The sequence below is a fragment of the Balaenoptera acutorostrata genome, chromosome 3 (genome assembly GCF_949987535.1).
Source record: "Balaenoptera acutorostrata chromosome 3, mBalAcu1.1, whole genome shotgun sequence".
Lineage (NCBI taxonomy): Eukaryota > Metazoa > Chordata > Mammalia > Artiodactyla > Balaenopteridae > Balaenoptera > Balaenoptera acutorostrata.
In genome coordinates this window covers 56,334,940-56,351,261 of record NC_080066.1, presented here as the reverse complement: position 1 = coordinate 56,351,261, position 16,322 = coordinate 56,334,940, and the positions used below count along the sequence as shown (strand labels likewise).

Here is a 16,322-nt window from a genome sequence, read left to right as displayed (position 1 = left end):
CATTTATTTTTCTCATTGAACCTTCAATTCAAAAGTAATTATTTAATGTCAGTTGAGCTAAGTACTTATTCAGGAAACACAGAATTCAATAACCATACCATACAAGAAAGCCCTAATACTAGTAAGTACAAAGAGATTCTAAAAGGAAGGCTTCCCTGAGTAATATTTAGGCTGAGCCCTACAGGATGGGTAAAATTTGTTGGCTAACTGTGTTCTAGGCAGACTGAAATGCACTGGGCAAAAGGTTTGCAACAGGAGCCTGCTGGATAGTTCAAAAAACTGAAAAAAGGCCAATATTGTTAGATGGTTCTAAACAAAGGAGAGTGTGAATTAAATCTGAGGAAGCAGAGAGAATCCAGATCAGATGGGACCTTGTAGACCAATTAAGGATTCTGCATTTTATTCTAAAAGCCACAGAAAAGCCAAAGAATAGTTTTAAAAAGAAAGTAACAAAAAGTTAGACTTGTATTTTTAAAAGTTCACTGGAAAAGACAGAATTGTTATTTGTTTATAATTATCTAAAAGAATTATAAACTAATAAAACTGATGGAGTTCACCCAAATTAATGGATACAAAATTAACACCAGCAATGATCAAATGTAACAGAAAAAAAGATCCTATTTACACTGCAAAAAAATATGTATAGATCAAATATCTAGGAATAAATTTAACAAGGTATGTATAAAAGGAATTTAGGAAGAAAACTGTAAAATACAGACTAAATGGCAAGATAAACTATGTCAATTCTCAAGTTAATTTATGTATTCAATGCAATTCCAATTAATATCCCCAAAGAAACTTGATACACTGGTTTTAAATTATTATGGAAGAGTGAAAGTCTAAGAAGAATAAAAGTTCTGAAAATGAATAAAGGAGTAGGCTTTGACTCAGACTTCAAAGCTTAATATAAAGCTATTTGAAATAAAACAATGTAGTACCAGTGTTTAAAAAAAAAAATTAAAAAATTAAAATGAAACCCAAGCATTTGGCAGATGATACAGGTGATATTTTAAAAAATTAATGGGGAAAAGATTCAATACTTAATGTTGGGACAACTTGTTTTTCATATTAAAAAAAATTTGATTCCTAACTCCCTCCCAGATGGACCTAAATGCAAAAAAATAAACAACAACAAAAACCTCTCAACTATTAGCAGACAATAGTAAAGGGGGATTTCTTCAATAAAAAACAGAAATCATAAAAGAAAAGATTCATGAGCTTCACTTCAAAAATTGAGATATATCCCAAAAGAGAAAATCACAATGAACAATAAGTAGGGTTTTATATTTTACTCTTATTCTGATAACTTTCCCGGCTGCATTATAAAGAATGTTGGGTGAGATGATCTCCAAGATCCTTTACAACATAAATGCTGCATAACACGGTGTCTCTTATTTTCTTTTAATCCATTTCTTTAATTTATGAAACATTTAAAACATACAGAAAATAATAAAATTCATATCCATACATCCACCACCCAGAATTAATAAAAAAATCAAGGAAATGCTAAAATGAGAGTAATATTTTGCTAAAATTTCACACCCATCAAATTTGCAGAAGTTTTTAAATCTGACAATCTCAAGTATGGGCTAGGATGCTGGAAAAAGAAATGTCCATACACTGCTGATAAAGTATATACTGACATAACCATTTTAGAGAAGAATTTAGCAACATCCAGTAAAGTTATTCACAATCTATTTCCCAGCAGTTTCACTTCCATGAATCTTCCCAAAGAAATACATGCACAAAGAAATGTGTCAACATGATCACTGCAGCATCGTTTATAATAGCAAAAAAGGAAACAACTCAAAATATCCATTAGTAGTGGGACACATTTATTTGATATATCGTACAATGGAGTACTATACAGCAGTTAAACCAAATAAACTAGAGCTACATGCATCAACATACATATCCCAAAAAACAGTTAAAAAAAAAAAAAGCTGATGAAAGAGCTGTACAGTAACAATATCATTTTGTAAAAATTTTAAAACACAAAATCCAACATCATATATAGCATTTACAGATACAAGTACACATATACAGTAAAAGTATAAACAAGGATATGAAATTCAAGAACCTCGGGATAGTTATTACCTTGGGTAAAGAGAGAAGGTAATAGGACTTGGGGGTGAGGTGGCTACAAGCGCATATGTAAGACTGCATCTGGTTCGCTAAGGATCAAAATTGGCATAATTTATAGTTCTGAGTGAGGGGTAAATGAGTACCTGCTACATTATTTACTCTGTTTTAAATGTTTTCTTTTTTAATTAAAATATATACAAATATTTTAAAAAGAAAAAAATGAGCATATACTATCCAAGCCGAAAATTACTTTGGAGATCATCTAATCCAACCTACTTCCTTTATAAAAGAACTAAGGAAAGATATCAGAGTAAGAACACAAAATAAATACTATTGTAGTCAACGCCATTTTAAACACATACTATGTAGCTAAAAAAGCACTTAAGGGTATTAGACCTTGATTGCTGGAGAGAAAACCTTGGTAGGCTGAATAGTGATCAGCCCCAATTTCTCAAAATCTGGTGTCAGCTAGTAATATGGAATGGGCATGTGTGCGCACATGCGCGCGCACACACACACACACACACACTCTCCTAGGAGTGCCTTGTCAAATTCAGCACAGGAATAGGCAGTAAAGTTGGTCTCTGGCCCACTGTCCAGGCTGACCCCTAGTCCACCTTTACTTAAAATTACTTGAAGTTCTGAGGCCTAGAGGATTGTTCCTGATCATACCTCATTATATCCTGATCATAGCTCATTAGCCCACAGCAGATATCTAAAAGTAGTCCTGAACTAACTAAAAAGTAGCTCATCTATCCAGTACTTATAAATAACTAAAACAGCACACAGAAAAAAAAGAGAGAGAGAGACAGCAAATATTTAGTGTTCACATAGAATCTTCAATCCAGGAGTAAACAAATTGTTTAATTTCAGCTGAGGTAAGTGACCTACCTATCAATATTTTACAACTGAGATCCATCTACTTTTAAGTTCACCCCTCCCTACCCTTCATCTACCCAAAACATGGAAGAGGAATTTTGAGGAGGAGGGAGGAGACTGACTCAGATACTGAGTTAAATGAAACTCTAAGATTTTACTTTTTATTTTGAAGATAATATGAAATATAGTGCACTGGGTAATAATTAAATTTAAAGAAACAGATGTTTTTAAATGCAGAAATCTAGTTTTATGTATATTAAAGTCTAATGTTTGCTCAGCTTTTCTAATATATTATACTTAAGTGTTCTCATGTCAGCATTAAAGTCAACTTTTAAGAAGCAGTTCCACCTGTTTACAGGGCAGAAATAGAGACAGATGTAGAGAACAAACGTATGGACACCAAGGGGGGAAAGTGGCGGGGGCGGTGGTGGTGGTGGTGGGATGAATTGGGAGATTGGGATTGACATATATACACTAATATGTACAAGATAGATAACGAATAAGAACCTGCTGTATAAAAAGTAAAATAAAATTCAACAATTCAAAAAAAAAAAAAAAGCAGTTCCATTTTATCAAGGACAATGTACCCCTATGTTAGCTACCAAACTTTATCCATTTAATTTTCTATTTTCCTTCTCTGTTCTTTAAACATGTTTGATATGTGTCCTAGTCCATTTAGGCTGCTTATATAACAAAATACCATAGACTGGATGGTGTATAAACAACAAAAATTTCTCACAGTTCTGGAGTCTAGGAATTCCAAAATCAAGGCACCGGCAGATGTGATGTCTGGCAAGAATCACCTTCCTGCTTCATAGATGGCCATCCTATGGCTAGATCCTCACATGGCAGAAGGGAGGGAGGAAGCTCTTTGGGGTCTTTTAAAGGGCACTAATTCCATCATGAGGGCTCCATTCTCATGACCTAATCAACTCGCAAAGGCCCTACCATCTAATGCCATCACAATGGGGGGTCAGGATTTCAACATATGAATTTGGGGGTTGGGGGGGACATAAACATTCTATAACAATATGTTACAGACATAGCAAAATGTGTAAGAAATTGAGTATGAATGAAGCAGCTTAACTAATTAGGGAAGCTTTTCATTTCTTAGGAGCTCTAAATTTGGATTATCTTAAACAGCATAGTTTTCTATCACCAACATGGAATATGGCACATTATCAGCTCACTTCAGAAAACTAGAAAAAACGTTACCTAAATATTCTTTGTGTGAAATGGGATTTATCAATTAGTATACATGTCACATACAATAGGTGTTCAAAAGACAGGTAGTTTTTAATTCTCAAAACAAAAACTTTATTTAGCAAAGGTAAATATTTAGTATCCTTATTCATGGCACACTGTAAGGTTATCAATATTGGCAAATACACACACAAGGCACAACAAATAGAATTCCTAAGAAAAAAGTACTAAAGCAATTAATAAGCTGGAAATAACCCAAATTTCTCCCTGTGACCCATTAGCTTTATATAGAAAACACTGCTGGGCATCTCATCCTTTCCCTTCCAAAAAACAGGATTATGCTTTACATATGATAAAAGATAGGAAAGTATTTGTTGTATCAAGAAATTCCTGTAGTGGTACCTGCAGTGCTAGAGCTATCATCTGAGAAGAAAATAAAGAACATCCCTTTTAGAAAGGGTGCTAAAGAGTGCAAGTGACAAAATGTGACATTTGTCCATACTGAGTGGTACATACACGGTTGTTATATTATTCTTTGTACTGTTTGTATATTTAATTTGGAAGGAAAATTCAGAATTTACACTGCATCACAAAGAATATAAAAATAAATGAGTTAGCATATTGGCTACAGCTCACAAGGGCAATTAATCCTAAGACTACTTTCTCACATTCAAGAAGGAGACTGCTGAAGTAAAAGTCTATTAGCAACTTGAAATGGATAAGCCATTCTTTTTGATACAAGGAGACAAAAGTCAACAAATGAAAAGAATATGTGTAAAGTACTGGTAGCATCTTCATTCAGCCCCTAGCTATGTAATTTGTGTGTAGCACTACTCGTCTCAAATGTGAAAAGGAACATTCTGAATTACTGCAAGTATGAAAAATGGGCACCTATTAAGACCTTAAAAAGAGCTACAAGACTGCATACCACAAAGAGACAGGTCAAAAAAAAAAAAGTTTCATGTTTTATTTCTGTAACATAAAGGGATCTGTGCTTGACTAACCTCACCTGTTCCCAAAGGGTACAGAAGATCAACTTCTGGAACACAATGAACTGTTAAGAGTCACCACAGTAGTCTCCACACTGGCAAGCCAAGAGTTTCATTGAAAGATTTTTATCCTACTTGGGTTAAGTGTTCAGGGCTCGTACACCACCTCCTTGCTTCATTTGCAGCACAGATGTTGACTTTAATTAATGAAGTCTTACTTAGGATTCTCTTCCACAATCCACATATGACATCTTATATGAGATTCCGAAGATCTCCTAAAATTGAACTTCAGGAATAATTTTATCTAGTAAGGTTCTAAGTCTCCAAAACCTCTTTTCCTTTCAGGTCAACCTTATGATTCACTTGCCTTTATCACATTAACAGGAGAGGTCAAAAGTAAAGCAAATTACAGAAGTGATTTGACTTTGGACTAATAATACTGAATCACATCACTAACTATTAAGATCTACTGTTTATTTCAAATGTAGTTACCAAATATAAAATAAATTCACATACTAAGTATTTCCAAAAATAATATATCTATGGAAAGGTTAAAATGTTAGTAGAGAAAAGCATGAAAATATACCAAGGTTCCAACCGTCTGTCCACCACTAACCAACCTGTTTTCTTGGGCAAGTCACTAAATCAGTTATAAGGTCACTTTATAGAGTACCATTAATTTACTTTTTCAAGAATGATCTCATTTGAAAATCATTCCTCAGAAACAAAGCACGTATCGCCTTTACTTGACAGAAGGAACAGAGCCAAGGCTTAGAAAGCTAAATGGCCTACTCATGCCCAGCTAGGAAGCTAGAGAAGAAGGATGAACCCACAATCTTCTGATACCAAAGTTAGTGCTTCTTCCTCCACATCAATGGTTCTCCATGGCTTTCGTTCACAGAACCTGTTGAGACTCTGAAGCACTTAAAATTTTATATATAATTTTGGGGCGTTCATAGTCACAAGGCTTAGAATCAAACAGTAATAACTGTCAGCTAAATCTCATGTGCAAACAGCAGTAAAAAAAAAAAAAAAAAGTACTAGCCTTATTTCATTTTCAGATAGACCTTATACTTAATGATCTTTTTTTTAACTTAGTATCCATAATGGTATTTATGTGTTAAAGATAACAGATAACTCAGATCAAAGCACTGTAAGTGACAATTTTGAGATTAAATGAAAATGAAAAGTTGGCAAAGAAATTTATCATGTACTTGTAAGTCATCTCATTAAAAAACTATTTATAGGGACTTCCCTGGTGGTCCAGTGGTTAAGACTCTGCACTTCCACTGCAGGGGGCATGGGTTCGATCCCTAGAACTAAGATCCCACATGCTGTGTGGTGCGGCCAAAAAAAAAAAGAAAAAAGAAAAAACTATTTATGTAGTATCTTTAAGGTATTTCAAACATCTCATGTTTTGGACATAGGATATAGGCTTGTAGATTAACACTATTTCCACTTACTGTAATTTTACTTTATTTTCTTTATTAGAAGAAAAAGCCCCACTTCCTCCAGTAACTGCTATGGTCAGAAAAGGCATCTTGTTGAAGGGTGCCTTCTACTAATATCATAGAAAACACTCACTTAACTGCAATAAGGTGGGTGGGCATTCTCAAAGCAAAGTAACACTCCTCCCAACAGGTAAGACAGAACATGTACCATTGTGTGCAGAGTCCTGACCTGGAGTCCAGAGGCTCAAAATGTGCCCTGGCTCTGCCACCTGGTGACTTTTAAGAAAACCATCTTAAAGCTCTGCACTTCAATTTCCTCATGTGTAAAACAGGAATAGCCCTACTCAGACTCACAACTTCTGTGAATTTATAACCAGAAGACAGAATGATGACTGTCCCAGAAAAATACCAGAGTATTTACAGGCAACTTGCCAAAGTAAACTTATTTTTTTTATACGTATACATACACACAAACACTAACACACTATGTGCCAGATATTGGGTGGAGGATTGGGACCAAGATATGAAGTATCTAACATGTGCCAGACAGTGTATAAAGGAAGCAGTAAAACAATATTCTTTAGAACAGGAGCTGGGAGTAGGAGGTGCTGAGTCCACAGAACTGCCTGAGGAGTGGAAGGGCACCAGGAGAATGGGGTTCCATCATTTGACAGGGTTTCACAAAAAGTCTTATATGGAGAAAGTCACTAGACTATACACTTCCAAAAGACAGAGACATGAGTCTTGTCTTTATAGCCCCTACACCAAGCTCAGCTCAGAGTAGCCACAGTAGATACCTAATAAATGTTAGCTGATAATGAAGTCATCCATACTCTGGTAACACACTCTCTGGTAAACACCAGAAGTCCCTGTCCTTAAAAAGTGAGTTCAAAACCAGTAATCAAAATAACAATGTAAAGGATAATATGTTAGAGTCCACTGTCTATACGGTGCTTTGAGAACATTCAGAAAAACTGGGTAGGAAGACTTCAAAGGATAATACTTATTAAGTGCCTATGTGTTAGGCATTTCACATGCTTTAATCCTCACACCTCTGAGTTAGTCTCACCACCCCATTTTACAGATGACAAAACTTGCAGCTCGAGATTAAGTAACTTGCCAAGGGTCAGACAACCAGGGGTAAGCCAGAATTAAAAGCAGGATCTAACTCCAAAGCTATTTACGCTATACATACCATAATGTCTTTGGTTTTTATACTTTACCTTTACATTCGAAGTGGGGAGAGAGCAGGGACTGTCAAAATCAGCCAAAACTTTGTCGTCCTGAATCATCATGAAAAGAGCATCTAAAACTTTACCCAAGTATTTTACTTGAAAACTCACTTCTGAAAATTGGTCTTCACTCATAAAAATCATAAAACTAATTTTTCAACAGCTGCATATGTATACTTAATGTCATGTTTCTACATTTTGACCTATACAACTACAGGTCTAAACAAAAGGGCACAACATGACTGAAAAACATGACCAGTAATCATTTAAGAAAACAGACACTTACTTGTAAGTGTTTGGGCTGAAAAATTTAGGTATGATCCAGAGTTTTAGATTATTCCACTGACTGCATATTGAGAGAAACAGCAAATTATTCCAAATATTTTTTTAAGGGGAGAGGGGATTGTTTTTGGAGGGGAGAGAGGAGGAGTCATTTAGAAATGATCTATGGTTTAAGGAATAAAACATTAAATGTTATGTGTCAAAGACACTGTAGGTACCCAACAAATCTTGTTAAATGGACTGGGCAAGTGGGATGAGAATGTGTCTTCCTCTCGCTTCTGACTACTTACTTAAGAAGCTATTTTTTAAGCCGTGAAAGAAAGTGTAAATTTAAGAGATATGAAATACAAGCAGCATATAAAACCTGTGAAAAGGAATCAGAACATTGTAAACTGTGTAAACTCCTCAGTAACCCAGCAATGTCAGAAGATGGTGTACATGCTACTCAGCACATTAATGCTACTTAGTAAATACTGACACAATAAGACTTTCATGGTTTACATTCTAATTTTTTAATTTTTTTAAAATTGTTTTTGGTTTGCTATTTAAAGCATTCCTTTAGTGCCACAGGAGTTTGTTTGTTTGTTTTTTAATATTTATTTATTTGGCTATGCCGGGTTACAGCTGCGGCATGCGGTCTCTTAGTTGTGGCATGCGGGATCTAGTGCCCTGACCAGGGGTCAAACCCCCGCCCCCTGCATTGTGAGCCCAGTGTCTTAACCAATGGACCACCAGGGAAGCCCTGAGATCATTATTTCTTAAAGCTACTTCTTGTTTCTGTTTTGTCATGATTAATAATTTCTTTAATGGGTTTCTGGTCATTCTTTGGACTTATCAGCACCATCATTAATACTGTATTCATTTCATTAAAAATGTGATAAGCAGTTCAGATTTACAAGCAGGATCTAATTCCAAAGTTATTTCCACTTCTTTTTATCTTCCTAAACTCTAAACTTTTTTACATGGTTTACAAAATAATCTCTTAAGTTAACGGTACTTACTCGTCAGAGGTGTGAGATAAACACTTCTCAGCCCTCTTGTCCAAATCACTTGACAACATTTACTGGCTATCTCAAGGGTCTTTCACAGGTAACTTTTTAACAGTTGTACTTCTGAACTTTAGGTCATTTCCATTTCAATCCCCCTTCTCCCCCCTGCCCCCAGACAAAATTCTGGAGTAATCTGCTGCTTCTCTCAATATTGCAGATAGTGGAATGATCCGAAATTATGGGTCATACCTGTATTCCTTTCTGATTGATGGAGGGTAACTTTGGACTGTAAGCCCCATATGCTATTAGCTGACATTCTCGACGGCACCCTAGCCACTTAATAAATATAATAACAAACAGACTTCGTAATGTTTTTTTCAACATATCCATCGAACGTTTTAAAAATTTCGGAAACTAAATTATCTTTCAAGGATTCTAAGATTAACCAAACAGCGTCCATATTAAAATTATTTTTAACAATTTTATGGACCAAAACGTCTGTCGCATTAAATTCTGACTTTACCAACAAAATCCTCCACACCATGACGAGTCCTTTTCATTTTCTCAACTGGAAAAAAAAGGGCCAACTGTTTGCAGGTTTGCATTTAATAGTCTCCAGCAAACCCAGTAGCTCACGTTTAATTTCAGAATCGCCATGAGTAATCTGTGAACACAACCCTTGGGCTTGATTTACCACTTCATCCGCCCTCCCTCCCCACCAGTCCACCCCCAAAACCCCAACCCACCAAAGCACACATCTAAATATTTCTTCACCAAGAAGGCCAAAACCTGGAAAACAGCAAGGAAGAGCTCCCCTTGGAAGGAAAAGGCCAGCCCTTCCCAGCCTGAGGCCCAGGCCGGCTCTGCGAGCCCCGCTCTAAGAAGGGCCACCTCTCGACGGCCAGCACGCCCCGCCCCGGGCCCGCTCGTGTCCCCTCGGGCGACAAAACCCTCCCTCCCTGCGGCGCCCAGCCAGGACTGACAGTCACGGCAGGAGCAGCAGCAGCCACTGCTAGCAGAGGCCTACTTCTGGCACCGACCTCTCCAGACCGCGCGCGCCCCCAAACACTCGCCCCGGCGGGGGTGGGGGCGTCCCTACCCTCGCCGGAGCCTGCCCCGAAGGGGAACTTGGGCGGCCGAGGAGACGATGGGAGGTGCCACCCGGCCGCCCCGGCCCAGGCCCGGTCCTCAGCCACACTGACCTGTCGTCGCCCCCGCGCCTGGGCTGCGGCCCCCACAGCAGCAGCCGCCTCACTGGTCGTCGCAGCCCTCGCCCGCCGCCTCCGCCCGCCACCGCCTCGTTCCCTTTCGCTGCCGCCACCGCCGGCGCTCATGCGGGACCCGCGCTTCCTTCTCCGGAGACCGAGACCGGGAAAGGAGGCGCAGGGGCCGCAGAAAACCCTGCGCTCGTCGCCAGCCGCCGCTCCGCCGTTGCCTGTCCGCACCGGGGGGCTACGGAGCCCGCCTGGCCGGGGCTAGGTGCGAGGTGGTCGGAGCACAGCCCCGAAGAGGAGCCGAGAGAGGCGCCGCCGCCCGCGGCCGTGAGCGCCGGGTCGGCAGAGGTGAAGCGCAAGTCGGCGCGGCGGCGGATGGCGGGCGCCCGAGCCGGCGGAAAGCTACGCGGAGGCGGGGTGCGCGAGCAAGAGAAGGGCGGTGTGTCGAGGTTCCGGCGAAGGGGAGTCAGGCTCTTTCGTCTCCTGCAGTCACCCCGAGCCCAGCGCCACCATCTTGGGAAAAACGCGGATCTCGCGGCCGCGGCGCAAGCGGGGAGGACGGCCTGGGCGGGCCGAGTATCCCGGCAGGCAGCGCGCGCCACCCGGCCGGGCGAGGGCTCCAGGTCTGGACGCACGGACGCGGGGCGGGGCCGGTGTGCGCGCGGGACGGCGCCGCGCTCTGCCCCGCCCCCCACCGCCGCCTCCGCTCCCCTTCAGCTTGCCGTCGTCGGCAGCGCAGGGGCTGTTGGGAAGGGGAAGTAGCTAGCGCCTCCTCGGAGTCCCACCAGGGTTGGTCGCCATATTGGCACTGGGAAGTGGGGGCGATGCTTCTTTTGAGCCACCGTGGTCTGTGGCCCGACAGAAAGCAGGCGGTACACTCCGGAAACCCCCTGGAGCCCTCTGGAGTGTTGGCGAGTCCCGTGGTCTACCCAACCGAGGAACGTGCCTGAACTTGGACGCTCCCGATTTTGTTGGGGAACGAATCGGCTCCGAAATTGCGCCAAGGGGGCTTTGATAGCTGCCAGCCCCGCGGTCGGGCAGAACACTCCATATTCTAGGTCTCCGATCCCAACCCCTTTACGCCCTGAGCTGCTTTGTAAACATTGCAGAGGTAGCCCAAGAGTGCGGACCAGCTTTCAGGGGACCAAGGTCATATGCTTAGGACTTTTGCCAACACACGATGTGTCACTAGTTTACATGAAGGTGAAAGCCTGTCTCCTGCAATTTTGACCTTCAGTAGGTTGTCGATAAAGAGAAAGTGGCCCCTTAGTTGACCCCAGCTGGATACAGGCTAATTCTGATCCGTATGACGACTGAATCCATTTAAAGCCGTGCGCCTTCATATTTAGCACCAAGGTCACCATCTTATTTAAAAGGATGTTTTTATGGCTCTGCAACACTTACTAGCAAATCTGTAATGGGGTCACTAACAATTCATATCCTTACGGTTTGTGGCTTTTGCTGATAAGTCCATAGAATACCATATGAGATCCCATTCATTTAGTATTGAAACTTTTTATATCAACAATAATACATAGCAGTGAATTTAGCTGTCATTCTTAGAACATCTTTTTTATATAGTCATATATATGTGTATATATATGTATATACACATATATATGTATATATATGTATATACACATATATATGTATATATATATATATACTGCTTCCCAACTAAAAAAAATAAGCTAGTGGAATTTAAATTATTCTAGGACAACTGATGATAACAGTATTAAATCATGCCCAATTTTAACTCAGTTCCTTATTCTTTTTTCATTTTCTTCCATTACAGATTCTCATTTGGAAACTTTGCAGTTATGTTTTATGGGAGAGATTAGTTAAAATCAGTCTCTTAAGGATTTGTCTTTGCATATTTTCAAAATAGGCAAGTGTAAATCTTTAAAGACTTTATTAGAGTAAAGTAAAATATTACTACAATATCTAGCATATGAAGATTCTTTTAGCGATTCTACTTCCTCTTAAGTAAAAATTGTCTGAATAATTAAATGTAATTTTATTTTGTAATAACCTGGTATATCAAATGTGGCAGAAAACCATGAGTTCCAAGAAAATTAAAGACAAGAGAAATAAACCTCTTAATTAAATGTCAGTTAAATGCCAGTTCTTTACTAAGATCAAAGGATCCCAATTCCTCCTTGAAATCTGGAGAAATTACCCATAGCCCTCTTAGCTCGTTAATATTAAATAGGCGTTCTTACGTGTGATGCTAGTGTCAGACTTGTTTCAAGAACCCACTGTGCTGTTTGCCTTGTCCATGTTCAAATTTCAAAATGTTTGCTGGTAAAAATTACCAGTATGGAACATTGTCAGGAATCCTTAGAATAATAGTGTTCCATCTCCATATATATCAGTTTTTATGAATAATTTTTTTTCCCAAGTCAAACCCATATTTTTCTTCAGGTACGTTTTCCCAGAAAAACAACTTAGTAGCTACCAAGTTAAGTAGTAAATTTGTTAGACTACTGTAGGCAAAATGAGACCCAGTAGTTTCTAAGTTTCTCATTTCAGGTGTAAAGTGAAAGGAGCAGTTTAATTTTTTTAGCATAGTGCATTAATTCCTTTAACAAACTTTGAACTTCTACTATTTACCCAGAACTGTGCCAGGCTTTGGAAAACAATAAAAGATCAACAATCCCTATCCTTGCCCTCAAGAACTCACAGTCCAAGAGGAAATCACCAGTAAAACGAAATTTATTTCAGAGTAACCCAACAGTTTTTATGGAACAGTTTGCCCCAAATTGCTGATGAAGTTGGTTTTTCAACAGGGCTGTTTTGCTGCTCAAGATTTCTTTTTGATGTGAGTCACAACAGAGGAATCAAAATGCAAAAACACAATTTTTTATTACCTAGCATGCCCCTGGGATCAGGAAGAAGCTGAAAGAATGGAACAAAAAATGGTCGGATATGGTGGGATAAAAGTTACTGTTGCTATATTTAGGTTGCATCAAAATGTTACACACTCAACTATTGAAAAAGACTAGGCTTTCAGTATAAGAGTAGCTCTCAGTATTTAAGAAATACTGTTGTAGCAAAATTAATTCCATGAAAAACATTGCCTGGCATATGACAAGTGCTCAGTAAATGTTAGTGCTTAGTAATAGCTGTAGTGATATTAGCATTATCTGTATCATTGTTTATCATTACGGACTTCAGGCATTAACTCCTTCACACCTTCACCCTTATTCCTACAGATTACCCAAATCTGTACTCCCCCTGATCTCCTGTCCTAAAGTATGAGCCATCTTTCTTCCTTTCTACAGCTAATGTATATATTATATATATATGGGGAGAGGTGCGCCTCAAGACTTAATCCCTCAGTCATTCCCTCTCCTGTTCATTAATTCTCCTATTAACTTTGTCTTTTCTGTTTGGAAAAGCTATCAGATTGCCATTTCCTTCCAAGTCCCTCTTCAAGTACTGAAATTTAGCATGTGCCCCCATTTTACTATCAATATATACATTGCTAGTATTAATGTCAGTAATGGCATAATGATCAAATTTAAAAGTTGCTTCTCAATTTTCATGGTATCTGACCACTTTGCAGCCTTCCTCACTGCTAACCACTACCTACTGGAAACTGCTCCCTTGGTTCCATCACCCTGAATTCTCCATCTTCTGTGTCTTGGACCACTCTTTCTCTTCTTTACAGAATGCTTGTTCTCTCTACTTTTGGTTCTCTTCACCCTCCATTATTACAGTCTCTCACAGAACTGTTTATGTATACTCTTTCTCTATCACTTATATAAGTCAGGAATGAAATCTGAATCTTGAACACTGACCTCATTCAGAAACTTGAGACATGTATCTTCAGCCCCTTATTGAAAATTTGTATTGAATATCCTACAGGCACCTCAAATTCATCCATGTCTGAAATCGAACTGCTGACTGTGTCCCATTTTTCATCATTAACTGAGATGTGGATAATTGTGGAGAGAAGCAGGTTTTGGAAGAATAAGCAGGAATTGGTTTTTGCAAATGTTAAATTTGAGATGCCTATATGTCTGTAGTACAGACTGATTGCTAGTGGGCCCCTAATATGCACTCTACTCTTCATCCATGATAATGGAATATCTAGCCAGATACACAGTTGACTGTAATAAACTCTCTAAGTGTGGCCATGTCACTAAGTTCTGGCTAGTGAGATGTGAGCAGAAATGATGTGAGCAACTTCCAAATCATACTCTAAAAGAAATGAGATGCTCCTTTCCCTTTGTCCCTTTCTGATGATTGGAATGTGGTGGGGTTGTGAGCTAGAGCAATAATATGTGTCCCTGAGGACTTCCTGAGTCACAGTTTGTATACCAGTGAACTTTGGTGTGAGACAGCTACTAACTTCTATAATCTGCCATGGTTACTCTAGATACCTTTCACTGCAGCTGACCTTGTATCCTAATATCCAAATGAAGAAATCAAGGAAGCAGGTGGACATAGTCATCTGGAGTTAGGGGTGAATGAAACCAAATCATCTTACATTCTTTGACTTGATTGATGACTTTACCATCTGTGGCAGTCCCCAATCATAATGTTAATAATCCTAGACTTCTTCCTCTTCCTCACTCTCCTGACACTTAGGAGGCAAAGTTATATATTCCTTAAAGAATTGATTTTAGAATTAGGTAGCATAGCAGAGTGGTTAAGAGCATAGGTTCACAATTTATTAACAACTGCAAAAATGCTGGGCAAAATCATAAACTCCTCTGTGATTTGGTTTTCTCATCTGTAAAATTGGGTTGCTGTAAGGATTACATGTTAGTATACATAAAAGCACTTAGAGTAATGCTGGGTACGTAGTACAAGCTCAGTAAAGGTGAGCTTTTTTTTTAATCCCATGCAAATTCCAGTTCTGCCGCTTACCAGATATAGAAACTTAAATTAAATATTCAATTAATCTATCTGTTTCCTCATCAGTGAAGCAGGAAAAATAATAGTACTGACCTCATCCGGCTACTGTGGAGAGTGAACAGGGACAGTACATGTGAAGTGTTTAGTGCCTGGCATATGGGAAGCGTCCAATAAATGGGAATAGGCACTATTATTACTATTAATAGGTGTTATTGTCATTATTATTATAACATCCATTTCCTTCTATATAATCCCACTGCTGCTACCATAATTTAGACCTTTAGTGTTTCTCACTTGAACCAGAATATAAACTCCAGAAGGGCAGGGCTATTTTATCTTACTCATTATTGTATCCCCAACACCCCAGTGCTGGTCCAATACTTTCCTACTGAAGCATCTCATCATGGAATGTTTTTTAAAGAAACAAATGTGAATCTTATTGCTCCCTTGCTTGAATATAGCAGTGGCTCTTCATAGCTTTCTGGAAAATGTTCAAACTCCAAGAACAAGGTCCACTGGAGGTGGACCCTGCCTCCCAGCCCCGTTTCCTTCCACTCCCCTCATGGATCCCTTCCTGGAGCGGTACTTTACAGTCATTTGGAGCCCTTTTGCCTGCAATTCGTTCTGTCTTTTAAACAATTTAAAGCACCTCCTCTGAGAAGCCTCTCTAATCTTTCCAGGCAGGCTTGTTGCTCATGCCACTTCTTCCTATCATGTCACTTTTCACATACTGTTGGTTTATGTGCTATGCTTACAATTCTGTCTCCCCTTAAGAAGTTCCTTGAGAGAGGAGAGTGCCTTTGGTTTGCTTTTTGTTCCCAGTATCTATCATCTCCGTAGCTAAAGCCTGGCAAGTCCTCAAAAAGTGTTTGAATGAATGAGCTAATATATGGTAAAGTAGCGTATCTTTGGATATTTCACTTTTCAACTGTGCCAAGCAGAGATACAAGGTGCAGAAGTGCCTGCCTATACAATTTAGTGGGGACAGAAAAATCAGGCAAATAAATTTGTTTTGATAAATTATCAAAGTAAGATATTTTAACTTGTGAACTCCAGCAACTAAGTAAGCAACAATATATATCTTTTAATCTTTTGGGACCTTAGTATTATTTGTATAAAATTAAGATAGTGA

General features: G+C 39.1%; 2 protein-coding genes across 5 annotated transcripts in view; one reads left to right on the top strand and one right to left on the bottom strand.

The window, feature by feature from the left end:
* The window catches only part of UBE3A (ubiquitin protein ligase E3A), a 90,590-nt gene extending 80,138 nt beyond the window's left edge, over nt 1–10,452 (bottom strand). For 2 of the 4 annotated variants that reach the window (XM_007179117.2, XM_057542020.1), the window contains exon 1: nt 10,313–10,449. The gene's annotated coding sequence lies outside the window, so the exon portion shown is untranslated. Of the gene's footprint in view, nt 1–10,312 lie in introns of all 4 variants that reach the window. The other 2 variants (XM_057542021.1, XM_057542022.1) reach the window with 2 other exon arrangements.
* The window catches only part of LOC130707553 (sterile alpha motif domain-containing protein 1-like), a 28,206-nt gene extending 15,769 nt beyond the window's left edge, over nt 1–12,437 (top strand). The window contains exon 2 of the mRNA XM_057542671.1: nt 10,313–12,437. Coding sequence (XP_057398654.1) covers nt 10,313–11,086 — 774 coding nt within the window. The 3' untranslated portion in view covers nt 11,087–12,437. The remainder of the gene's footprint in view (nt 1–10,312) is intronic.
* The last annotated feature ends 3,885 nt before the right edge of the window (nt 12,438–16,322 follow it).